The 27,213-nt window shown below is 44.4% G+C and overlaps 1 protein-coding gene across 1 annotated transcript in view; it reads right to left on the reverse strand.

The window, feature by feature from the left end:
* The window catches only part of SLC13A2 (solute carrier family 13 member 2), a 128,502-nt gene extending 116,648 nt beyond the window's left edge, over positions 1–11,854 (reverse strand). Inside the window, exon 1 of the mRNA XM_068270165.1 lies at positions 11,753–11,854. Coding sequence (XP_068126266.1) covers positions 11,753–11,854 — 102 coding nt within the window. The remainder of the gene's footprint in view (positions 1–11,752) is intronic.
* Between the last annotated feature and the right edge of the window lie 15,359 nt (positions 11,855–27,213).

A 27,213-nucleotide genomic window follows, 5' to 3' on the forward strand; every position in this document is an offset into this window, starting at 1 on the left:
ATTGATTATTAATATGTATATATACATACACATATGACAGCTTTTCTTGCATAAAACAAACCGCTAGAATTCTGACAGCATTGCATTAGCAAGAGCTTTTTCAAATCACTAGCGATTAGAAATCGCTCTTAGTGGGTTTCTGGCCTCACACACTCCTAGGAATTCTGTTTCACCATGACCTTGCTGGAAAATCTGTAACTCTGGGTGTTTCAAGTCCTATTCCATAGAGCCACATTAATCCACTGATGCATTGATGAGGATTAACCAATCCGAAACAGTCTGTATGCATGTTGGATTATTATGGCTCTGTACAACTAACAAGCTAACATGTCATTGCATTCCAAAGGTTCTGGAGGTATGGCTAGCTTACAGGAACAACAAAGGATGATTTGCATAGTCAGCAGTGATGCATTGTGGGACACCTCAGAGCTCACTCCAAGGAGTTTTTTTGGTCTCTTTCAGCCCCTTACTCCTATGAGTTCTAGTTCATCATGAGCTTGCTGGGCAATCTGTAGCTCTAGTAGTAATGGTAAATAGAACTTAGTTCCCTGCAGTCTCATTCTTATTTTCATATATCACAAAAGAGATGTGGATTCCGGAACTCAGAAACTGGATTCTTTTATTTAAGCATGATGCAAGAGCAGGTTACAAAAGGTAAAAAAAAGTCTGTGTCAACAGCTGTTTCGCGTGAGGATCCTGAGAAAGATGGCCGTCAGCCATTGAAACATGTCGATCTAAAAGGAGTTTTGAGCAAGCTGATAGAGAAGCTACCAGTGTGGACACTCTTGCATTATCCACGGGCTGCTAAAACGAGCCTGGAGACTGACAGCCGCGTTGGAAAGCAAGGTGGAACGCAATAAACTCCAGGGGGAAGTGACGTCACTCCCAGTCAACCACTTGCCCGGAAGCTGTAGGCAGAGCTGATTTCACCGCTACTGTACTGCTGGAACTACGTGGATACAGTTACGCATAGGAAGCGGACGTACTGCACTGTGAGTGGGGGACTTAGTGTGAGGCTACCGGCCGGAGCCCGCATGGAGAAAATCAATAACTGTTAGAAGACGCGTGAGTAACCTTATGAGAAACGCGATTAAGCACTGCTTTTGCAAGCACTCCTAACAAAAGCTATTTGGCAGCTCTATTAGAGTGGCAGACTATAGTGTTACAGCACACTATAGTGCTACACAGAACTTGTGAGGGCAATTTTTGAGCAGAAGAGATCTAGATTTGTATACATTTTGTCTTATATAGGTTATTTGTATCATTTTTTGTCTCTTTTGGATCAGGTGGCTCCATTGTGTGCAAGCTGTGAGTGATTTATGCATGTGAGAACATGGCATAGGAGAGTGCATACCTAATAATAGTATGAAAAATGTGAGTGAATGTTGTTGGTTTGAAATATTCAGATGACCATTGTTTTAATTGTGAGCAAGCCTGGCATTTTTATCAGACCTTAATATTTATGTGAAATTGTACTTTTAATAAACAAATTTATATACCTAGAAAAACTGACGTTATCCTATCATATATATATATTGGATTGTGTGCATAATAACTATACATCCCGGAATAGTCCAGCCAGTGGTGGCTGGATAGTGTAGTGGTTGAGGGCTCTGCCTTTGGCACAGGCAACCAGTGTTCGAGCCTCAGAAAGTGAACATAGGCAGCCACTAAGTAGCCTTACCACTATATGTACCATCTCATAATGTCACTTGTCAGTTCATGTATGCTCTAAGCACACGTTTTGCATAGGAGAATTGGGCTTGGCGGGTAGGATAAGGTTATTTTTAATATTTAGTATAAAAGAGAATCTGTTTAAAAAAAAAAAAAAGAAGAAGCCCCTGAGGGTTACTTTCCTTGGAAGGGTGAAGGCTCTGGATCCTAAAGAGGCCTCCCCCTTCCTCCCCCTTTCAGTAGAAGGGATCCAGTGCTGGTTCCCCCGGACACAGAGCAGCAATAATATGTACTATTTCTGCTGCACACATGTGCAGTAGCGCCTCTCTGCTCGGGCTCTGGCGGAAATAGTCGAGCATGATCAGGTCCGGTCTACTGCGAGGGCACATATGGTTCACCCCTGCACAGTAGAGCACACCCGATTGAGCTTGTCTACTTCCCCCAGAGCCCGAGCGGAGAGACACTACTTCTCATGTGCACATGCCGACAAGGAGATCCTTGGGGAGATCCACTCTACTGAGGAGGAAGAGGGGACCCCGAGGTAAGTCCCCCAGGGGCCCTTTTTTTTTACAGATTCTCTTTAACGTGTACCTGAGACTAATATATGACAAGGATTTATACTAACCTGCGGTTTTCCATCAGCTCCTCAGTCTGATTGTCTGATTCCCTCTGTTCTCCCGCAGTCTTCCGTGGTAAAGTCCTCCATTCGGGGACATTCGGGGACAGTAGTGTGTGTTGTCCCGGACGTGCGCATCAATCTCACTCCCATGGCTGGGTGTGGGTGTGCACAGCCAGGACCACTTATGTGCAGTGGTCTGCAACCCGCCTGGACTGCAGGAGAACAGAGGGGACTGGATCAGCATGGAGGGAGCTAACAGGCTACACGGGGCTGAAGGAAGAGCCCCAGGCATGTATAAACCCTTCTTACATGTTTGACTCGGGTTTACGTTTCCAGTTGGATGGGAAATTAGAGTAAGCTTAAGGAAGGGGTCAACATCAAGGATAACCATAAGGCTGGATATTGGGAAGGGTTGTTAAAGCGGGAGAAGATAAGTGTGTAGCTATTACCACCAAAGATAAAGGGAAATACAACATAAACTCCAAAACACTTTCACTCTTTCACAATAATTTTTATTGAAAAATTTTTCAGCATACAAGTTATGTAAGTATCCAATGGCATAGTATATAATATATATATATAACAAATAACAAATAAACAATATATAAGAAGTTCTCCACATAAGCATATACATTTCACTAGAAAAATATAGCTCAGTTGTACAACCAGCTTGTTATAAGTTAAATATGACTGTGAAATAAATTTGCATCTTATAATCATGTTATAGAGTAAAGAAGAAATTTAAAAAAAAAAAATTCAATAATACTGCAAGATTATAAATCCGCATAAATTCGCATAAAATCCGCATAAAGATGCAAAATCCGCATCAAGATGCGTAAATATAATGCTACCATGCGAAATTTTGCGTTAGGATTCAGAAAACCTCAAAGTTGCGCGAAAATGCGCAAAAACGCGTAAAAACAGCGCAAACGCGCAGAAAACGCGCGAAAAACGCCAATAGGTGCGAAAAACGCGCTATAAACGCGTTCAACACACCCAGGCATGTAACCTATCTATAAATGTGGAAAAGAACCCGTATTTACATAAAAATAGTAAAAATGATGACAAATCTTACTGAAGTATAAAAAACTACGAAAATTATAAAATTATAACAAATTATTAAAATGTTGTGTATGAGATATATAAACCATCTTCAACTTGATAAAAATTATACTTACTAAAAATAAATCTGTGTCAAATAATATTGACACAATTGCGACTTCTGGAGTAATTTCTTGGAAATGAATATTTGAAGTTTAAAGTGTACCTTTCTATGATATTATTGAGAGATTATGGGAATGTATTAATAAGAAATAAGGATCCTCTCAACCTGGAAAATGGGGGAGTTAACCCCCTACTGAGATTCCAGGGAGTGGAGCCTGCAAATTTTAGCCCACAGTCTCTAGATTGAACGCTTAACTGAGAATAACTGAAATAGGATGCAGTAATTAGCTCCAGGTAGGGAGTAAGCACAATTTTAGAGTAGATGTCTGAAAAATTAGCAGATGGTAGATTAATGATATTATACTAACTAAACTAAACAACTAACTAAACTAATAACTAAACTACTATGCTTCTCATACTATCCAATTGGTGTTCAATAGTGTAGATTCAACTTTATTTGAAGTCCAATAGGTCATGTGCACAGAAAGAGGCCTTTCTCCAGGGGGGGATCACCAGCAAACCTGAATTTGTATCTGTTGTCTCCAATGCAAGGGGTAGAAGAGGTAAGAAGGTAATGAAAATAATAAAGGTGATGAAAGGTGATAATGGGGAATAAAGATAATATAAGGACCATGAGGAAAAGGAGAGAAGACACCTCAGAATTCCAGAACTCTCGATGTCGTGTACACAGTAGGCCAGAGATCAACCTTTCTCATAAAAGACTGTAAGTTCCCGCATCTGATGGACCAAGCCTTTTCCGCCAACAAGTTGGATTCTACTTTTCTAAGAATCTCTTCTAATTTCGGTATATGGGAAGTTTTCCAATGTAATGCCAGTTGATTCTTGGCTACAATAAAAATATGGTCAGCAATCAGTCTCTCTTGAGGGGGAAGGTCTCTAGTTCCCAAATGAAGAAGTGCCATGCCAGGTGGTATCGTCTGGAGTGACATTGGTAGCTGTCTCAGAAAACCTCCAACATCATCCCAAAGTTTTTTAAGTTTGGGACATTCCGATAATATATGTTCTATAGTACCCGTCAGAATGCACCCCCTCCAACAAAGTGGGGAAGATTTTGAATCAAAATGTGATATTTTTTCTGGGGTCACATACCACTGCCAAATGCACTTAAATAAACCTTCATGGTGGCCAATACAATGAGTTGACTTTCTGAAGGACTGAACAGTCATCTCCCATTCCTCTTCATCAACATCATATTGTAGATAATTTTGCCATTTAGATAATTGCCATTGAGGATGTTTCCCTTTCAAATCAAGTAGTATATTATAAAAAGTGGATGTGCCCTTTAGGCCTGCTCCCTCCGATTGCACCAACTTCTTAATTTTGGGCAATAATGCTATTGGGCTATATGTATACTTGTCCAGAAATCTGCTAATTTTGTCATACATCCACTTATCGGTGGATGGAATATCATATGTGGTTACTAATGAGTCAAAAGATTTAAGGCCAGAACTCTCCAACAAATCTGTCACAGATGTTATTCCACAATCAATCCAATGATCTAAGATAATATTTCTGATGGTAGTGTGGAAAGCTTCAAGAGGAGTAGTCAATGGTGTAGCTAGGGGATCTTCTCTACAGAGCTTAACCACCTCCTTCCAGATTCTGAGGGTATTAGCTGTAATTTGATTTTTTATATTTGGTTGGATCTTCCAGATCAGTCTGGACTGCAGACATAGTTTATACGAGCTATATGGCAGTTGTGCCTCTTCCATCAGACCATTGCCTGCTTGTATCCTCCGTCCAGACCGACCTGGACTGATCCAAAATTGTAGCCATATAATAAAGTTCTAAATTGGGGGCTCCTAGGCCTAATTTAGAGATTTGTGTTGTGAGGATTTTGTTAGAGAATCTGGCCTTTTTGTTGTTAAGAATATACTTATTCAAAAGTCTCTGTAAGGTGGTAAAGAATATTTGAGGAACCTTTATAGGCAGATTTCTGAACAAGTATAGAAGCTGGGGCAAAACCATCATTTTAAAGGCAGCTATTCTGCCTGACCAAGAGAATTCTACTTTTGCTAATGAATCTAACTTATCTTTAAATTTAGTTAACCAAGGGTTATAATTTTCTCTGTAGATTTGGGCTATGGTAGATGTAAGCTGAATACCTAAAAATGTAATACTTTTGTCAGTCCAGGAGAAATGGGAAGAGGCCTGAAGGGCTTCCCTCACCTTCTTTGGTGTGTGGCATGGCAGAATGACTGTTTTCTTCTCATTTAATTTATAAAAGGAGATTTTAGAAAACTCATTTAGTTCAGTAGTAACATTTGGCAGTGATATAAGGGGTTTTTGAAGATATAATATAATGTCATCCGCATATAAGCCAATTTTTGTATGAATTTGTCCAATGTTTACTCCATATATTTTTGGGTTATCTCTAATTTGTTGGGCCAGTGGTTCTAAAGTAAGATTAAAGATCAATGGAGAAAGGGGGCATCCCTGACGGGTACCATTTTTGATGTCAAACGAGGAGGAAGTATAACCAGAAGACAGGGCCTTAGCAGATGGTTGTGTGCAGAGAGCAATGATGGCATTATGAAGGAAGCTGGGTATACCAAATTTTAATAAAACTCTAGACAAATAGAGCCAATTGACCCTGTCAAACGCCTTTTCCGCGTCCAAAGAGACGAGGAGTGTAGGCGCCCGACAGGTCTTAAGTTGATGTAGTATAGCAAGGGCCTTTCTTGTACTATCATTGGTAGACCTTCCCCTGATAAATCCGGCTTGGTCAGGGTGAATAAGTTGCGGCATTAATGGGGACAGTCTATTAGCTATAATCCTAGCATAAATCTTTACATCAGTATTTAAAAGGGAAATTGGCCTATAACTACCAGGGTCTGTTGGATCTTTGTCACCTTTAGGAATAGTGGATATGAGAGCTGCTAATGATTCTCTAGGGAAAGTACCTTTAAGTGCTATTTCATTAAAAAATTCTGTAAGTGGTTTAGCTAATATAGGAAGGAATTTCTTATAATAATCATTAATATATCCATCTGGGCCTGGGGCTTTATCATTTTTTAAGTTTTTGATTGCTATTTCAATTTCTTGTTGATAAAATGGGACTGATAATGATTTTTGCTCGAATTCTGATAGCAAGGGAAGGTCCACCTCTGATAAGTAATTATCAATTTCTTGAGTAGATGGGATGTGAGTGTCTGGATTTTTTTCTAAGTTATAAAGTTCTTCATAGTAGGAGGCAAGTGCTTCCACTATATCAGTAGGGTGATATACATCAGTTTTAGTTTTGGGATGTTTAATTTTGGTAATTCTCTGTTGTATTCTTCTTCCTTTTATTTTTTGGGCCATGGCTTTCCCAGCTCTGCTTCCTTCATATTACCACCGCTCCTTAAGTATGGTTTGCCATTTATCATATTGACAATACATTAAGTCTGCCAGCTCCTGCCTTACTGATTCTAAAGATTGCAGTAGCTCCATTTTATGATTGTTAAAGATCTCTCTTTCTAATTGTTTAATTTTAATCAGCAATGAGTCAGATTTCTCTCTAATTTTTTTCTTTTGGATGGCACTGTGCTTCATGAAAACTCCTCTCATAAAGGCCTTGTGCGCATTCCACAAAGTAGTTCTGGAAACCTCTGAGGTGTTATTAAAATGAAAATATTCCCTCAGGTCTTTCTGTATAAGTGGAAGGGTATGTTCAGAATTTAATATAAATTTATTTAATTTCCAATTAAAGGATTGTGGGGCAGAATTCTTTAATAAAAATTTAGTAATTAAAGGGGAATGATCCGACCAGACTCTAGAATCAATTTCTACATCTGAGACCAGTGGCAAGTAAAACCTATCAGTGAGACAGTAATCAATTCTTGTGAATGACTTGTGGACCGGCGAATAATATGTAAACTGTTTTTCTCTCGGGTACATACACCTCCAAGTATCATACAACTCAAATTTGGTTAGGGATGGTTGTAGAATTGAGTGGGCTCTCCTTAATTTAGAAATACAATCTATAAGGGGGTCAACTACAGAATTAAAATCACCTACTATAAATAATCCTCCCTTGTTAATCTTAATAATTTTCTTTAATTTTTTGTTAATAAAAGTAGCCTCATGGGAATTAGGGGCATATATGCAAGCAAATGTAAATTCTTGAGAGTTAATGGTACCAGATATTACCACCAATCTACCGTCATCCCCACAGAAGGCCTCCCTCACCACTAGTCCCAGTGTGTCCTTGATAGCAATACAGACACCAGCTTTCTTCTTCTTTTGCAATGTGGAATGGTATATGTTTGAGAAACCACTCAGTTTAAATTTCCCTGCAGAGAGTCTATTCAGATGAGTCTCCTGCAAGCAGATTATATCTGCTTGTTGATTTTTAACCAGTTTATGCAAAAGAAATCTCTTCCTGTATATATTCAAACCCCTCACATTAAGAGACAACAGCTTACATTCTTGTGACATCTATAATAGTATAAAGATTTTTACCTGAAGAATCCCATTCAGCTGGCGATCTCCCCTGGGGCCCTCTAAGCTTCAGATAGTTTAGATCAGAGTAACACATCAATATGAACCACACATTTCTAGGTGCAAAAAGGACAGTTGTTAAGGATAGCAATAAAAAACATAGTCTATAAACACATATGAAAAACATCAAAAAAGACATAAACGGCAGCAGGTACCAAGGCATCCGGTTCTACCTCAGTAAGAGCCACCAGAGAAAGTTCTCAGTCCAGCTAAGAAAAACAAACAAAAAGACAAGAAAAACAAAGTTAGTTAAACTTCAAAAAAAAAAAACAGTCAATGTGGCCAAATGGCCAGACCCACCGATGTGGGTTCCTGAGGGTCCTTTCTCCTCGGGGGAATCCCGGGGGAAAAGGACTAATGGGGGGAAACAAGTCTATGGCTGGGCATCTTAGTAGTTCAGGAAGTGCCAGAAGCCTCTTCAGCTTTGTCCTCTTCAGCTTGCGGTGGGGTTGTGTCCATCTCTCTCTGGGTAGATGCTGTGGAGAAGGGTCTGTCTCTTCTGGGGTCTTTGGGAGCAGTAATAGGGATATTCCATCTCGCCAACATCTCCTGACCTTCTTCTGGGGTCCTCATAACATGGTAGTTGCCATTGTCATTTACAATTAACTTAGTGGGAAATCCCCAGGAATAAGGGATATTTTTGTACCTAAGAGTTGCAGTGATTTGGGAAAAAGAGCGTCTTGCTTGTAGAGTCATCTGGGACAGAGCTTGGTACAGTGAGAGGTCCTGGTATGGGCTGGGGAGTTTTTTCCCTCCCCTGGTCACAGCCAACAGTCTTTCCTTCACATGGAAAAAGTGCACCCTGCAGATCACATCCCTAGGGATATGTTTGGCAGTGTGAGCAGGCTTGGGCAGTCTGTGTGCTCTATCCACTGTTAGCTCACTTTCAGACAGAGTAGGGACTGTAACTTTTAACACATCCATGACATAGGTTTTAAGCAGGGGCGTCTCTAGCCATTTTGTCACTCCAGGCGAGAAATCCTGTGGCACCCCCCCCCCCCCCCCCCCCGTGATTGCCCCCAGTCCCATACCCCGCACCCCTCATGGTGAACACCACTCCTGTGGTGAACCCCACCCCCAAGACCCCCGAAAATCATAATGCAGCAGCGTTTCACCAGAAAATGTACTTATTGCGGCATGGGTTCACCAGAAAATAGTTGTTATGCAGCAGAGCGTTTCACCATAAAATATACTTATTGCGGCATGCACTCACACACACCACACACAGTACACACACACACACTATACACACACACACACAGTGTACACACACACACACACTGCACACAACATACACACTATACACAGTACACACACACACACACACACACACACACACACACACACACACTAGACATGCACAGCACAGTACACACACTATACACACACACACACACACACACAGTACACACACTGCACACAACATACACACACACACACACACACACAGTACACACACTGCACACAACATACACACTATACACAGTACACACACACACACACACACACACACACACACACACACACACACACACACACACACACACTAGACATGCACAGCACAGTACACACACTATACACACACACACACACACACACACAGTACACACACTGCACACAACATACACACACACACACACACACAGTACACACACTGCACACAACATACACACTATACACAGTACACACACACACACACACACACACACACACTTTAGACACGCACAGTACACACACACACACACACACAGTACACACACTGCACACAACATACACACACACACACACAGTACACACACTGCACACAACACACACAACACACACACACACACACACACACACACACACACACACAGAGAGCACACTATACACAGCACACAGTAGACATACACTATACACATACAGAGATAGGAGGAGTGGAGTCAGGGGCGTAACTAGGCCCCACCGGGCCCCCTGCAGATTTTCTGAGCGCCCCCCCCCGGGGCCCGCTCGCGGCCGTTTTGTGGGTGCTGGAGGGGTGGCAGCATGAGGGGAAAGCCTTGCCCACAGTCGGCGGGGAGAGGGGTAGTTCCCCCCTCTCCCTCACCTCGGGGCTCTCCCCTCCAGCTCCCCTCCAGCTCGTAAGTGTCTGTGGGGCTGTGGTGGGCAGCGAGCGGCGGGCAGATACATACCTGCTTCCGTGCGTTCCATCGGAGACTTCTCCCTCTAGCGGCTGACGTCACTTCCGGAAGTGACGTCAGCCGCTAGAGGGAGAAGTCTCCGATGGAACGCACGGAAGCAGGTATGTATCTGCCCGCCGCTCGCTGCCCACCACAGCCCCACAGACACTTACGAGCTGGAGGGGAGCGCAGAGGGGAGAGCCCCGAGGTGAGGGAGAGGGGGGAACTACCCCTCTCCCCGCCGACTGTGGGCAAGGCTTTCCCCTCATGCTGCCACCCCTCCAGCACCCACAAAACAGCCCCGAGCGGGCCCCAGGGGGGGGGGGGCGAGCCCCCCCGCGGGCGCAGGGGCTGCAGGGCCTATTCCTACGCCCCTGAGTGGAGTGAGACTGAGAATAGCCTGAGATGGAGCAGTTTATCTGTATTGCAGTCCCACATTACACAGAGACTAGTTGCTGGTAATAGGACTGCTGTCCCTGCCAATCTCTTACACAAGTCAGCAAGCAGCCCTCCTGGAGTCTAGGGACTGTCAAAACTTTTCAACCTGTTAAAGACCTTATCTGCACATGCAGTCATTATAACAATGGAGAGAGACCAGACAGATTTTTTCCCACTGACCCTCCAGACGAGTTCTACATCATGCTGTGTATATTTACCAGCTAGCCTGCCCTCTAATTGCACTTTTATCAGCTAGCCTAGTATTTTACATTGCCTTACATCAACAAACCTGAATACAGCAGACACAGGACCAACCCTAAATCATTGAATGAAAGGCGGCCTGGGGGGAAGTCAATGCCTGGCTGCTACACAGCCTCTACATCCACGCAGTTAGCAGTAGCAGAGAGAGAGGGACTGAATTCTCAGGAGTTGGACTCAGGAGCTGATGATGCTGTACTCCTCGGATCCCTGACTAGGATGAGTGCCTTCCCTCACTGACTCATTCATTACTGTGGTTCTTTGAATCATTGAGCTGAAGTCCAGTCAGCCCCGCTGCTGCTGTGTAAACTGACACCTGAGTCAGCTGAGAGGCATTTCTTCTCTCACTACTCAGTGCAGAAGCGCCCTTGCCTCTTCCTGTCGCCTTAGGCGAAAATTTATAGCTGCCTAATGGCTCTGACGCCTCTGGTTTTAAGGTCATCATTGTTAACACTCTCAGGGACTCCTCTCAGCTTCACATTGTTTCTCCTATTCCTGTCCTCACTGTCCACACTTTCACATGGCCAACTGAATACATGCATAATACAACCCAATTTCAACACTGAACAGCCAAGCACCTTGGTGATAGTGGTGTCTACCCTAGGGTACACATGTTGGAAATCTAGACTCTGTAAAGTACTTGATATAGTCTTACATTTTTCCTTTACTGAGTTTTATTGACAACAATGACTAAAAATGTGCTGCTCTGTTTTGCAATATTACATTTGCAAGAGAGGTTATTCCATTCTGCCGAGATTTATGATTAGAAGTTTTTGCATTTCTATCAGTATTCAGATTCTCATGCACTTGCAGGTTTCTAGTTGCAATGTTTACAAATGTGGCTGAGCGCACAAAATATTTTTTTCTCACAAGTTATCTAAAAGTGATTAATGATTACCTGTCACTAAACACCAACAGGAATGTAAAGAGAGCTTACTTTTGCCTGCAGCACGAGGGGCAGGGGAATAAAGAAGATAGGAAGCAAAAAGATGATAAAATAATTCCTGTTTGCCAGCAGCCATCTCCATGCGGATCCCATGTTGTCAGTGGAAGATTGTACTGAAAAGAACCTGCAATATATAAGTGCTCATGAATGTCTGCCTATTGGCTAATAGTAGGTGTTTCTATCCTTGTGTTCCTGCAGTAAACCTCTCTGCCAATAAGGAAGAAGGTGACAAATGCAGATGAAGTCATAATCACCATAATGATCGAAAACCAAATAAAAAATTAACCTTTTCTGAGTCATAAACCAGCGTAATTAGTCCTAAGATATTGTTTCAATGTACTTGTATTTACATTTGTTATCAGTGTATACTGTGGAGCTGATTATTTAGGAGATATGTTAAGCAAATCTCAGTGCTGTAATCTGTATGTATACAGTATAAATATTATGTTGCAAACAGGGGTGCTTGGTGCTGGGGACGGGTGCTGGCGCCCAATTTCTTACTCTCATATACAAACGCCATCCTTCCAGAGCAAAAGTTATACTTACCTGTCTTGGTGTCCCTCCTCCTCTTGCCTAACTCTGCAGGATGGTGGCCTCTATCATCCTTCTCCTGTTGGGACTCATCTCTGACATAATAGGGACACCAAACGTGGGAGATGGATATGTGGAGAGATGGGAGTAGTGACGGTCGGAAATGTTGATTTCTGATTACGACGCAATTCCGACAAGTGTCTTTTTGGCTTCCGCTGAATTTATTTTTTCGCTATTTTTGTAAATCATGTTAGTTAATTGTAAAGTAATAAAAACGTTTTTTGTGGAATCCGCTATTTTTATAATCCTCATTTCTGAACGGCAACCACGGGTAACTTCCTCATTTCTTTTACAGGAACCCTGCTAGATTTTTTTCTTTAGACTGGAGATCTGCTTTAAAGTGAACCTGAAGTGGGTACACAACAAAAAAAAGGTGTTGAGGTTGTTGGTATTATCCAATCTTAGGGGCACTATGGCAAACAATGTTCAGTTCCAGCATCCCTATTATCAGTTGAGTAATGGGCACAGAATACATTTCGTCAGAGGGCTTATGTTAAAGAAAAGTAGCAGCTGATCTCCTGTCAGAAAGCAGCTACTGCCAATGTGGTGTTCCCTGCACCACATGGTCTAACCTAACTGTCATCTCCCTGATGTCATAGATGCCATTATGTGCAACTGATGTTTTCTTTTGCTCACATACTCTTCCATCTGTGAGAGCTGCCTGTTTGGAATCCAGAATTCAGACAACCAGAAGTCTCAGCTAACCGGCATGTGTGCGGAGATAAGGGAGACTGTGTTTTTGGTATTTGCAGTTGGTTTTGCAGGGAATTACATACTCATTGAGCGCCCTGCACCGCCTTCTAACCTTTCTGTAGCTCCTAGCACATCCGTGCACGGCTCCCAGTGTGTCACTTCATGTAGATGACACCTTACTGTTCTTTGGAAATGCCTAGGGCAGCATGGTGGCATTGAGGGTAGTGCTCTCACCTTGCAGCGCTGGGTCCCCGGTTTGAATACCAGCCAGGTCAACATCCGCAAGAAGTTTGTATGTTCTCCCCGTGTCTGTGCGGGTTTGCTCCCACGTCCAATAAACATACAGATAAGTTATTGGCTTTCCCCTTAAATTGTCCCTAGACTATGATACATACATAGGACATATGACTATGGTAGGGATTAGATTGTGAGGCCCTCTGAGGGACAGCTAGTGACAAGACAATATATACTCTGTACAGCGCTATATAAATGCTTACATAAATAAATACCCCTGGGCAATACTGTCACTCCTCCAACTTCAACCTCCAATTAGGATATGTAAACATTCTTGCATAATCTCAATCAAGGCAGGTCCTTTTAACCACTTCCTGTGCAATGAAGGGGTGTGAAGTGGTTAACATTCAAACTACACTCTCCTACAGGCAGAATATTACTAAAGTAAACCAACAAGGAAATGTTTCTGTAAATGATATATTTATTCATGTGGATTAGAGATTTAGAACAGGATTATAATTTTCCACAGCTGATAACTTGCTTGCTTTTGTACATGTGATATAAGAATTTCACACTGGATGGCATCCATGGGCAGAGTTTCTGTTCCAGTTCATGGCATTGATTTACAATAACTGATCGGCAGTGTATCACTTTTTGGGCTTGATTTACTAAACCGTGATAACTCATATCACGGCTGTTTTCGCACGCATTTTCACGTTTGCGCGCGATCGCACATTTCCGTACGAAAACGATATCGTTTTGCTTAAAAATTTGCAATTGTAAAATGCGCGCGAAAATGGCCATGGTATGAGTTATCAAGGTTTAGTGAATCAAGCCCTTTGTGTTATCTTTATCTTGTTCTTTGAGAAGTGTCGAAATATCAGTGATTGTAATAAACAGGTCTTATTAACCAAGGTAATGTGAAGACTGTAGGAAAGAGGAAACTAGACACATAATAATTAACTAATGACTAATTCATGACTAATTAAAGTAAATATGAAGTGAAAAAAAATCTGATACTTATCTATAGAGAGGGAAGGCTCTGGGTCTTCCCTGTTAACTCTTGGACCCCTCATTCCAGTGCTGTCACCCTTGTTCTATGCTCTTGAAGATAGACGCCTCCGTACTGCGCATGCACAGGTACACACTTGCACGCGCTCGTACTAACTTGCGCAGTACAGAGCAGCCCATCTAGGGCACTACTCAGGCTCCCTAAGCCTTCCAAGGGCTCCCAGAGGCAGAGTAGGTTTACGAGGGGACTGAGAGGGGACAGCGCTGCCGTAGATTGCACAGTGTAAATAGATGGCATCTAGTAGTTAAATGGGCATTTGTCTAAAGAAATCAATTTCTATTCTAATTCCAATAAAGAATGAAGCTTGATAACTTGTTGCTGTGGCAGCTACTAAGCATCTGCTGGCATTTTCTTTTCCACAGGTCCTTAACAAATATATATCAATATTTGGGAAAGTCCTTACAAGTAGAGTGACCATATTTTTGTGGGTCCAACCTGGGACGGGGAGGGGGCGTGGGGGGGGCGGGCGGGCGGCGCGCGTGCGTGCGCGCCGCGTCGAAAAGTGGGGAGGACTGAGCGCGCAGCGGTGAAGACTGGGGGGGGTTGCGCGCCGCGCCGAAAAATGGGCGTGGCCATGACATTGTATGGGCGGAGCTAACGTAATGATGTAACAGCGAGGCATAAGAAAGCAGTGTTTACGCCATGATGTGGACAAACGAGACTTTGCATCATGGGTGTGCAGAAACTGTGTGATGCTAATAGTATACCGTAACCACAAAGCAGCAAACATAGCCATCTATGACCATTAAATAATAAATGTAGTAACAGTTACCCCGAACACCAGAAAATAAACGCAATAGGCAACATGTCAGCACAAAATAACCGCAATGCGGGCAACATGTCAGTACAAAATAAACGCAATGCGGGCAACATGTCGGTACAAAATAAACGCAATGCGGGCAAACATTTCACCAGAAAAGAAACGCACTGCGGGCAAACATTTCGCTAGAAAAGAAACAATGCGGGCAAACATTTCACCAGAAAAGAAACGCACTGCGGGCAAACATTTCGCTAGAAAAGAAACAATGCGGGCAAACATTTCACCAGAAAAGAAACGCACTGCGGGCAAACATTTCGCTAGAAAAGAAACAATGCGGGCAAACATTTCACCAGAAAAGAAACGCAATGCGGGCAAACATTTCGCTAGAAAAGAAACAATGCGGGCAAACATTTCACCAGAAAAGAAACGCAATGCGGGCAAACATTTCGCTAGAAAAGAAACAATGCAGGCAAACATTTCCCCAGAAAAGAAATGCAATGCGGGCAAACATTTCACCAGAAAAGAAACAATGCGGGCAAACATTTCGCTAGAAAAGAAACAATGCGGGCAAACATTTCACCAGAAAAGAAACGCAATGCGGGCAAACATTTCGCTAGAAAAGAAACAATGCGGGCAAACATTTCACCAGAAAAGAAACGCACTGCGGGCAAACATTTCGCTAGAAAAGAAACAATGCGGGCAAACATTTCACCAGAAAAGAAACGCAATGCGGGCAAACATTTCGCTAGAAAAGAAACAATGCAGGCAAACATTTCACCAGAAAAGAAACGCAATGCGGGCAAACATTTCGCTATAAAAGAAACAATGCAGGCAAACATTTCCCCAGAAAAGAAATGCAATGCGGGCAAACATTTCACCAGAAAAGAAACAATGCGGGCAAACATTTCGCTAGAAAAGAAACAATGCGGGCAAACATTTCACCAGAAAAGAAACGCAATGCGGGCAAACATTTCGCTAGAAAAGAAACAATGCGGGCAAACATTTCGCTAGAAAAGAAACGCACTGCGGGCAAACATTTCACCAGAAAAGAAACAATGCGGGCAAACATTTTGCTACAAAAGAAACAATGCGGGCAAACATTTCGCTAGAAAAGAAACGCAATGCGGGCAAACATTTCGCTAGAAAAGAAACAATGCGGGCAAACATTTCACCTGGAAAAGAAACCTAATGCGGGCAAACATTTCACCTGGAAAAGAAAGCATTTACTCACCTGGCAGAAGTGTCCGGCCTCTGGCGCGCATCTCCGTCCCGGGACCGTCTTGTTCCTCCTGCTCTTCTCTCCCGCGCTGACAGGGCTACGGCAAGATGGCGCCCGAAGCCCTGTACTGGAGACACAAATAGGTCTCCAGTACAGGGCTTCGGCAGCCATCTTGCCGTAGCCCTGCTCGCCTGCCGGTGTCGGAAACAGACACCGGAAGAGGAGGCTGGAGCGGGGCTGCGGGCAATGAACTGGCACGGCGTCTATAGACGCCGTTGCCAGTTCATTGAGGAGAGAGTGGCCAGAGTCCCGAGGCCGGGACGTCCCGCTGCTGAAAGCGGGACGTTTCCCGGGACCTCATTAAGCCTGGGACAGCGGACCCCGAATCCGGGACGTGTCCCGGGCAATCCAGGACGTCTGGTCACTCTATTACAAGTAATGCGAAAACAGTGGTGAAGCAATAGGGGATGCAGAGTGTTGCGACCGCACCGGGGCCTTTGGGCTAGAGGGGCCCTCCTTCATCCATCTTATTAGCTTTTTATTGGTACAACTAGTAGACCCAAGCCCGTTTAAAAACGGGCCCTAGGTCTAATTTTTTTGCTGCCGCCAGTGCCCACCGCACACGGAACTGCCGGGCACGGGCGCACACCCACACCCGCCCGCCTTGCTCACCTCGCTCGCCCGCCCACCTCACTCGCCACCTCGCTCCCTGGTCCCGTCCAGCTGTCAAGTTACTGCGCACATGCGCAGTAGCAAAAAACAGGGACACAGGGGCAACTGGACACAGGGACACAGGGATTTTATTGTATAGGATGCTGATCATTAACACATCTATATGTGCAATGAATAGCTGTAATCCTAAAAAAGCTATTTTCTTTCTCTGATTACACCTTTCTGACACTGCAGCTGTCCTTGGCAGGTTTTGGGGCTCAATATCAATAGATTTCTTGGGGCCCCATGTAAAACTCACACTGGGGCCCCAAGATCCTTAGTTACACTACTGTGTAAAAATAACAGTTTCAGGCACAGCTCACAGGAATCACCAATATAAACATTGTAATAATCATATACAGTGGCGTCGTTAGGGGCGTTTGTTCCGGGGCACCGCCCCCGAACCTGTTGCCATGTTGCTCTGGATCCTTTATGGCTCTTTGCCTGTCACCGTTTTTAGCCCCAGGCTAATAGAGCAATTGCCCGGGGCACCAGACTGAGCGCCAGGAAGGGGCGTGGGGCGGAGCAGAGGGGGAGCGGGCATAGTGCAGTTAAAAACTCACCTTACGATCCCCGCAGGCAGCCTCCATCTTCTTCCTACTTCCTCTCGCGGCATCTCGCCTTGGTTACAGCGCCCTCTGTGAAGATGTGACCGCATGTCATCACAGGGGGTGCTGTTACCAATGCGATAGATGCCGGGGAGGAAGTAGGAAGGAGATGGAGAGTGCATGCATGCCAGGATCGGAAGGTGAATTTTTAATTACACTATGCCGCTCCACCGTTCCGCCCAGCGCCCCCCCCCCCCACCACCACCTCAGTCTGGCACCTACTCGGTGCACCTTCCTAACCTATACTGGGGGAACCTACCTATCTAACCTACACTGGACTCACCTACCTATCTAACCTCTACTTAGGAACCTACCTATCTAACCTACACTGGAGGCACCTACCTATCTAACCTATAATGGGGGGAGCCTACATATCTAACCTACACTGGAGTCACCTACCTGTCTAACCTATACTGGGGGAACCTACCTATCTAACCTACCCTGGAGGTACCTACCTATCTAACCTATACTGGGGAACCTACCTATCTAACCTACACTGGAGGCACTTACCTATCTAACGTACACTGGAGGCACCTACCTATCTAACCTATACTGGGGGAACATACATATCTAACCTATACTGCAGACACCTACCTATCTAACCTATACTGGGGCCACCTACCTATCTAACCTATACTAGGGGAACCTACCTATCTAAACTACACTGGAGGCACCTACCTATCTAACCTATACTGGGGGCACCTACCTATCTACAGCCAAACAAAGCCCCAGGGCCCCAGCCCAGCAAAGCACAGCCCCCAGCAAAGCAAACCTTCCTGCCTAGCAAAGCCTCTTGGTCTCAGCCTAGCAAAGCATTCAGCCAAGCAAAGCCTAGTAAAGCCCCCAGCCCAGCAAAGCCCCCAGCAAATTGCCCAGCCCAGCAAAGCCCACAGCAAATTGCCCAGCCCAGAAAAGCCCCCAGCAAGTCACCTAGCAAAGCCAGCTCAACATTACCTCCAGCCAAGCTGGCACAGCATCCACACCAGCCAGGCCAGCACAGCACAGCATAGGATAACCACCAGCCAGGCAGCCCAGCATAACCGCCAGCTGAGTACAGCACACAGGTCAGCCAGGCGAAGACAAGACAGAAGCCAGGTGAGAGGCTTATTTATGTGAAACACTGCCTATTGAATACATTTAAGTTATGCCACTGCTATGTTCAAGTACATTTGGCCTCACCTATGACCACCACTGTCACCAGCGTGACCACACCCATTACGTGCGCCGCACAACCATTCCCTCTTGGTGCCCAGGGGTCTCCCGGATCTCCCAGGAACCTATAAATGCCACTATCAGATGGAGACTTGTTTGCTTGTGGGGGGTGGCCTCTTATGCTCCTTTAGCTCCTGCTTTAGCTTCTCTTCAGTCCATCAACTTCTGCTTTGCTAGTGATATTCTCCTGTCATCCTATCTAGTCATCCCTTCTCATTCTCGCATATGGACTTCTCTTGCATTCCTTCCCTCTTCTAAGGCTCCCTTCCACACCTTGTTCACCACTCACCCATACTTTCCTTGTTTAAAGGGAACCCAAAGTGAGGAAACCTGGTCACAACTAGGTTGAATAGCTCTTTGGTACTCCTCTGGCAGCATATTGAACAACTTGCATTTCCGAGTAGTTGTATAGTAGTAGAAAGACAAGTGCATCATCTGCACTGCGCTTGTATGAGGAGTACTGAAGACCTATCAGGTCAACTAACTTCAACTGCGGACAACGCAGGAACAACAGAACGGACCAAGAACCAGGAAGGCTCTATGATATCCAGAGTCTGACCTCTATTCAAAGTTTCCTCACTTGAGGTTTACATCAATTGTTACCTTAAAGAGGAACTCCGGTGAAAATAATGTAATTAAAAAAAGTGCTTCATTTTTACATTAATTATGTATAAATGATTTAGTCAATAGTTGCCCATTGTAAAATTTAAAACATTTGTGATAAAACATTTATCAAATAGTGACATTTTTACTGCTAGCAGGTGATGTCAGTGGAAGTACTTGCTGCTTGCTTTTTTGGCAGTTGGAAACAGCTGTAAACAGCTATTTCCCACAATGCAACAAGATTCACAGACAGGAAACTGCCAGAACCATGGTCCTCACAGTTTCTTGTAGGAGGATTTTCACCACAATATCAGCCATACAGAATCCCCTAATGATCCGTTTGAGAAAAGGAATAGATTTCTCATGTAAAAGGGGGTATCAGCTACTGATTCGGATGAAGTTTTAATTCTTGGTTATGGTTTCTCTTTAAAGCTCACCTCTTCAGACAAGTATTTAACTCACCTCTTCAGACAAGTATTTAACGTTACATAAGACACTCTAACCAGCCCGATTGCCACACTGTGCATGTTTATCACCTTACCTAAGACATTCTAACTGGCTCCTGACTGCCACACCAACACTTGTACACAGCCTCCTTTTACCAACTGTTTCTATCCCTTATTGCCTTAAATGTTAAGCTTAAAAGAGCAATGCTCTATCCCAGTTTGTTTTATTACTGCAGTGTAAAGTGGCAACATATTTTCCTTCATGTACAATTCATTAGCTAACCTATGTATTTATGCATTAAATGTATTCCATTATTGTTTATGAAACTGTATATATGATATATTCTCTATCATATAGCACCACAGAAGATGCTGGTGCTCTATAAATCCAAATGACTATATTTACTCTGATACAAAGTCAACCCCAATATGTGCCCCTATTAAGGTGACATTTTTTAATGACTTACTGTATATATAAGTCTATCCTGCAAAGTAAACTACTGCACTAGTGGACCAGGATGGGTTCATGGCTGCACTGCATATAATATAGTATCCATCTTGTCCCCCTCCCTTGCAGCCAATAACTCCTCCAGGCTCCACATTTCAGCCATAAACACTCATATCTGTCCCCATGCCCCCTATGAGCGGGCCAGTGTCTGTGCCCCCCTTTCAATGTAGTCAGTATTTGTGTCCTCCTGTTCCCCCTTTTAGTTTGGCCAGTATCTGTGTCTGCCCCTTCCCCCTTTTAGTGTGGCCAGTATGTGTCCCCTGCTCAGGGCCTGGCCGAGGCCGAGGCGAGAGGGGCTCCAGCCTCAGGGCGCAGCGTAGGAGGGGGCGCATAAGTCACTCAGCTATCGGTCCCCTATTGTGTTGGAAGCAGTGGCGGCTCCAGGATTTTTTTAGGGGCTGCTATGCAGGTGCTGGACCGATTTCCGGGGTAGCAGATGACCTGCGCCGCAGCAAAAAGTGGGCGTGGCTACAACCTGCGGAAAGTTGGGCGTGACCATGACCAGATGAGGGCGGGGCTAACTAATTTAAAGTGAACCCGAGGTGAGAGTGATATGGAGGCTGCCATATTTATTTCCTTTTAAACAATACTAGTTGCATGGCAGCCTTGCTGATCTATTTGGCTGCAGCAGTGAACTGAATTACACCAGAAACAAGCATGCAACTAATCTTTTCAGTTCTGACAATATTGTCAGAAACCCCTGACCTGCTGCATGCTTGTTCAGGGTCTATGGTTGAAAGAATAAGAGGCAGAGGACCAGCACAGCAGCCAGGCAACTGGTATTGCTTAAAAGGAGATAAATATGGCAGCCTCAATATTATTCTCACCTTCCCTTTAAAAGTGCAACACAAAGACAGTGGGCCCAAGTTTTGGTGACCCTTTCCCCAGAAAATTCACATAATTGTGCAGGTTTTCTCAAGAAAATACACGTAATGTGAGCAGATTTGCCCAGAAAACACATTCAATCCTGTCGGCAGATTTGACCAAAAAACACTTTCAATCATGTGGCAGATTTGACCAGAAAACATGTTCAATCATGTCGGCAGATTTGCCCAGAAAATACGTTCTATCCTGTCAGCAGATTTGACCAAAAAACACTTTCAATCGTGTCAGATTTGACCAGAAAACATGTTCAATCATGTCGGCAGATTTGCCCAGAAAATACGTTCAATCCTGTCAGCAGATTTGACTAGAAATACGTGCAATCATTTCATTGTCAGCAGATTTGAACAGAAAATACATGCAATCAATCATGTCAGCAGATTTGACTAGAAATACGTGCAATCATTTTATTGTCAGCAGATTTGAGCAGAAAATATATGCAATCAATCATGTCAGCAGATTTGACTAGAAATACGTGCAATAATGTGGCAAGCAGACCTGGCCAGAAAACACTTCAATCATGTAGCAGAGTTGCCCAGAACATACAGTGGGTTGCAAAAGTATTCGGCCCCCTTGAAGTTTTCCACATTTTGTCATATTACTGCCACAAACATGAATCAATTTTATTGGAATTCCACATGAAAGACCAACACAAAGTGGTGTACACATGAGAAGTGGAATGAAATTCATACATGATTTCAAACATTTTTTACAAATAAATAACTGCAAAGTGGTGTGTGCATAATTATTCGGCCCCCTTTGATCTGAGTGCAGTCAGTTGCCTATAAACATTGCCTGATGAGTGCTAATGACTAAATAGAGTGCACCTGTGTGTAAACTAATGTCAGTACAAATACAGCTGCTCTGTTATGGCCTTAGAGGTTGTCTAAGAGAATATTGGGAGCAACAACACCGTGAAGTCCAAAGAACACACAAGACAGGTCAGGGACCAAGTTGTTGAGAAATTTAAAGCAGGCTTAGGCTACAAAAAGATTTCAAAAGCCTTAAACATCCCACGGAGCACTGTTCAAGCGATCATTCAGAAATGGAAGGAGTATGGCACAACTGTACACCTACCAAGACAAGGCCATCCATCTAAACTCATAGGCCGAACAAGGAGAGTGCTGATAAGAAATGCAGTCAAGAGGCCCATGGTGACTCTAGACGAGCTGCAGAGATCTACAGCTCAGGTGGGGGACTCTGTCCATAGGACAACTATTAGTCATGCACTGTACAAAGTTGGCCTTTATGGAAGAGTGGCAAGAAGAAAGGCATTGTTAACAGAAAGCATAAGAAGTCCCATTTGCAGTTTGCCACAAGCCATGTGGTGGACACAGCAACCATGTGGAAGAAGGTGCTCTGGTCAGATGAGACCAAAATGGAACATTTTGGCCAAAATGCAAAACGCTATGTGTGGCAGAAAACTAACACTGCACATCACTCTGAACACACCATCCCCACTGTCAAATATGGTGGTGGCAGCATCATGCTCGGGGGGTGCATCTCTTCAGCAGGGACAGGGAAGCTGGTCAGAGTTGATGGGAAGATGGATGGAGCCAAATACAGGGCAAACTTGGAAGAAAACCTCTTGGAGACTGCAAAAGACTTGAGACTGGGGCGGAGGTTCATCTTCCAGAAGGACAATGACCCTAAACATAAAGCCAGGGCAACAATGGAATGGTTTAAAACAAAACATATCTATGTGTTAGAATGGCCCAGTCAAAGCCCAGATCTAAATCCAATCGAGAATCTGTGGCAAGATCTGAAAACTGCTGTTCACAAAAGCTGTCCATCTAATCTGACTGAGCTGGAGCTGTTTTGCAAAGAAGAATGGGCAAGGATTTCAGTCTCTAGATGTGCAAAGCTGGTAGAGACATTCCCTAAAAGACTGGCAGCTGTAATTGCAGCAAAAGGTGGTTCTACAAAGTATTGACTCAGGGGGCCGAATAATTACGCACACCCCACTTTGCAGTTATTTATTTGTAAAAAATGTTTGGAATGATGTATGATTTTCGATCCACTTCTCACATGTACACCACTTTGTATTGGTCTTTCACGTGGAATTCCAATAAAATTGATGCATATTTGTGGCAGTAATGTGACAAAATGTGGAAAACTTCAAGGGGGCCAAATACTTTTGCAACCCACTGTACACCTGGCTGGCTGCCTGTCTGTAATAGAAAAAAAACATTTACTCACCTGAGGAACTCCTGTCCTGCCCGGCCTCCATCCGGCGCGCAGCTCCCACGATCCTCTGCAGCCAGCAACTGAAACTCCCGCGCTGAGCATGGCTACGGGAAAATGGTGCCCGAAGCCCTGCACTGCAGACTCGAAGTCTCCAGAGCAGGGCTTCGGAAGCCATTTTCCCGTAGCCCTGCTCTGCCACAGCTGCAGGCTGCTGCTGCCGGTGAACTGACCACAGCGTTTATTAGACGCCGAAAGTCAGTTCACGCCAGGGGGTGCGAATAGGGTGCTTGGGGAATTTTAGGGGGTGCTTCACCCCCCTGGCGCCGACCCTGGTTTGAAGAAAAGAGAAATAAGAAATGGGGTTACATGGCAGTGACTGCAAGCCAGATAACTAGAGGTTAAGGTGTTCGGGGCCCTGGGGCGCCTCTTACTCTAATAGCAATCAGAGTGTGATGGCTGGGGTGGGAGGGATGGAGGGGCACACTTTGGTGTCTCAGCCTTGGGTGCTGGAGGAACTTGTCCCGGCTCTGCGCCTGCTCCCTTTTCAGTGTGGCCAGTATGGTTCCCCATGCCCACTTTTAGTGTCGCCAGTTTGTCCCCCAGCTCTCCCGTTCAGTGTGGCCAATATAAGCCCCCTGCTTTCTTTTAAGCGTGGCCAGTATGTCTCTCCATGCACTCTTTTAGTGTGGCCAGTATGTGCCCCCTGCACCCCTTTCAGTTTGGCCAGTATGTGTCCACATTCGCCTTTTCAGCGTGGCCAGTATGTGTCGCCATGCCCAGTGTGGTCAGTATGTGTCCCCCTGCACCCCCTTTAGAGTTGCAGCAGCCAGCATGCTTTGATCCCCACGACCCACTACCACCCGCAAGGGGGCCATCTCTCTCTACCTCCCCCTCCTGTGTGTAATAAAATGCAGAGCAAGCGCCACAGGGGTGCTTAGGGTTAGGCGCCTCCAGGGGGGTGGTTAGGGTTAGGCACCACCAGGAGGGTGGTTAGGGTTAGGCACCACCAGGAGGGAGATTAGGGTGAGGCACCACCAGGGGGGTTTAGGGGTTAGGGATAGGTACAGAAAGGGTTCTGTGTGTTAATGCTAAATAACGATAAGGCTTTAACGTTACATAGCGATAAGCGACAAACGGATTAGCGGCAACACCGTGCGCCATTATTCGCAGGCGCCATTTTCAGATGGATCCGTTTAAACATATAGCACTAGTTTACCAGCACAGGCAGATGCCCTTGTGAGGCTAAGAAAAAGGGGCTCGTGGTAAGCCATCCCCTCGGTCCTCCTGGTGAATGTCTGCTCCCTCCCCAACAAGTTGGATGAACTTTGTCTCCTCAGTGACAAAAGGGAGATCAGTAGCAATATCCCGGTCCTCTGCTTCACAGAAATGTGGCTGCACAATGACAACCCGAATAACGCCCTTTATCTCCTAGGCTACAACCTCATCCAGGTAGATTGTGACACTGCTCTCTCTGTGAAAAAGAAAGGTGAGGCATCTGCGTTTACGTCAGCTATTCATGGTGTCCGGGACCCCAACACGTCAATGCTAGCAAAGAAGTGCAGCTCGGAATAGACGCCCAGGGAGTTCTTACCCAAACCGCTATAGCTGTAATTTAATTTCTATTGTGGTCTAAGCAAAACCCAAGTCTCCATGTGGCCACTGGCACCCAAAATTCCCAGAGCGATCGTTATATGCATGTTTTCGAAAATATCATATTAAAAATTTCCGCCATGCGATAATTGCATTTTATATCTAGCAGTCCATGATAATACGAGAACTTTGGAACCATTACAGCAATATCCTGGCTATCTAAGTTAATCTGCACAAACAGACGGATCTCTGAATTGTTAGATCTTTATTGTTGTGTATACAGATATATTATTAACTAACGTACACCTGGATGATTGTTTAAAGTGAGACTCTTACATTGTTTGTGTAAGCTGCTGCTATACCTTTATTGCAATACATTGGTTATTAGACTTAGGGCCCTTCTACACTTAATCAGTTGGTATGCGTTAGTGTGCATTAGTATGTGTTAGTACGCGTTGGTGCGCTTTTTTTCCATAGCAGTGCTTTGTGAAAAAGATTTCAGTTAAAACGCGTATAGTGGCAACTGTGCAATAGGAAAACATGGACGTCACTTTGAAAATCAGTTTTCTTTCAGTTATAACTGAGAGCAACAGATTGAGTGTAAAAGGGGCCTAAAGGTGGCCACACACCATACAATTAACCAGCCGGGCGGTATGGACGAGCTCAGCTCGTCCATCAGCGCCGGAGGCTGCCGCTCAGGCCCTGCTGGGCCGATTTTCATCAAATAAAAAGCAGCACACGCAGCCGGCACTTTGCCAGCCGCGTGTGCTGCCTGATCGCCGCTGCTCTGCGGCGATCCGCCGCGAGTAGCGGCGATCCGCCGCGAGTAGCGGCGAAAGAGGGTCCCCCCAGCCGCCTGAGCCCTGCAAAGCCGGAACAAATAGTTCCGGCCAGCGCTAAGGGCTGGATCGGAGGCGGCTGACGTCAGGACGTCGGCTGACGTCCATGATGTCACTCCGCTCGTCGCCATGGCGACGAAGTAAACAAAACACGGAAGGCCGCTCATTGCTCTCATTGCGGCCTTCCGTGTCACTTTTGGCCGCCGGAGGCGATCAGAAGAACGCCTCCGGAGCGCCCTCTAGTGGGCTTTCATGCAGCCAACTTTCAGTTGGCTGCATGAAATAGTTTTTTTTTTAATTTAAAAAAAACCCTCCCGCAGCCACCCTGGCGATCTTAATAGAACGCCAGGATGGTTAAAAGATCGAATTTTTAGCCAATTCAATAATTATGATCGGTTGTTCCAAAAAAATCGAGAGCTTTCTTTGTTTTCGATCGATAAATCCAAACGGATTTGCCCTTTTTTTTATTTTTGGAGATTGGACATGTTGGAAATTTCAGACCAACTTTATCAAAAATTGTATGGTGTATGATGAATTGTCAATTACTTGATGTACAGATCCAATCAATTTTTTCTGAGCTTTAACCACTTTATGACATGCTGACTTATTAAAACGTCCTGTTTGAGCATGTTATTGGCTCCAGGATGTTTTAATAAGTCGCTTGCTTCCACCTCCGCTCTGCACGTGTGCGCCATCTAGTGGCCAAAAAAAAAAAATTACACATACAGGCACATATATACACATACACCTATTAAATATTAATAAAATTAAAAACTTACACTTACACCAAAGCCTCCCCCCCCTCCCAAAAAAAATACTTAAAAAAAAAACAATCAGTTTAAAAAAATAAATTACGTAAGTAGCTGCCTTAGGCCCCGTTTACACTTATTTAGTTGGTATGCATTAGTGTGCGATAGTATGCGTTTGTACGCGTTAGGGCTCGTTCACACTGTAGGCGTTTTCGGGGGTTGTTTTATATGAGGGCGATTTTTAAAATCGTCCACCAAACGCTTGTGCAATGAATGTCTATGAGAAGGTTCATATCAGCGCGGGTCGTGCGCTGTTAAGTAAAGCGGTGCATGGTCCATTTTTGAGGCGATTCCGCCTCAATGGAAAGTATAGGAGAAACGCAAAACGCTCACAAACCCGCTTTGTGTAACGATTGCGTTCACGTTTTTAAGACTAAATACATTGTATTTATTTTTTTCCGGATCAAAGAGTTCACTTCCAGACTTGCATCAGGAAGTGAATTTAAAAACCGCTCGGAAAAAATGCTTAGAAAACCGCTAAGCGCAAA

The sequence above is a fragment of the Hyperolius riggenbachi genome, chromosome 2 (assembly GCF_040937935.1).
Source record: "Hyperolius riggenbachi isolate aHypRig1 chromosome 2, aHypRig1.pri, whole genome shotgun sequence".
Taxonomy (NCBI): domain Eukaryota; kingdom Metazoa; phylum Chordata; class Amphibia; order Anura; family Hyperoliidae; genus Hyperolius; species Hyperolius riggenbachi.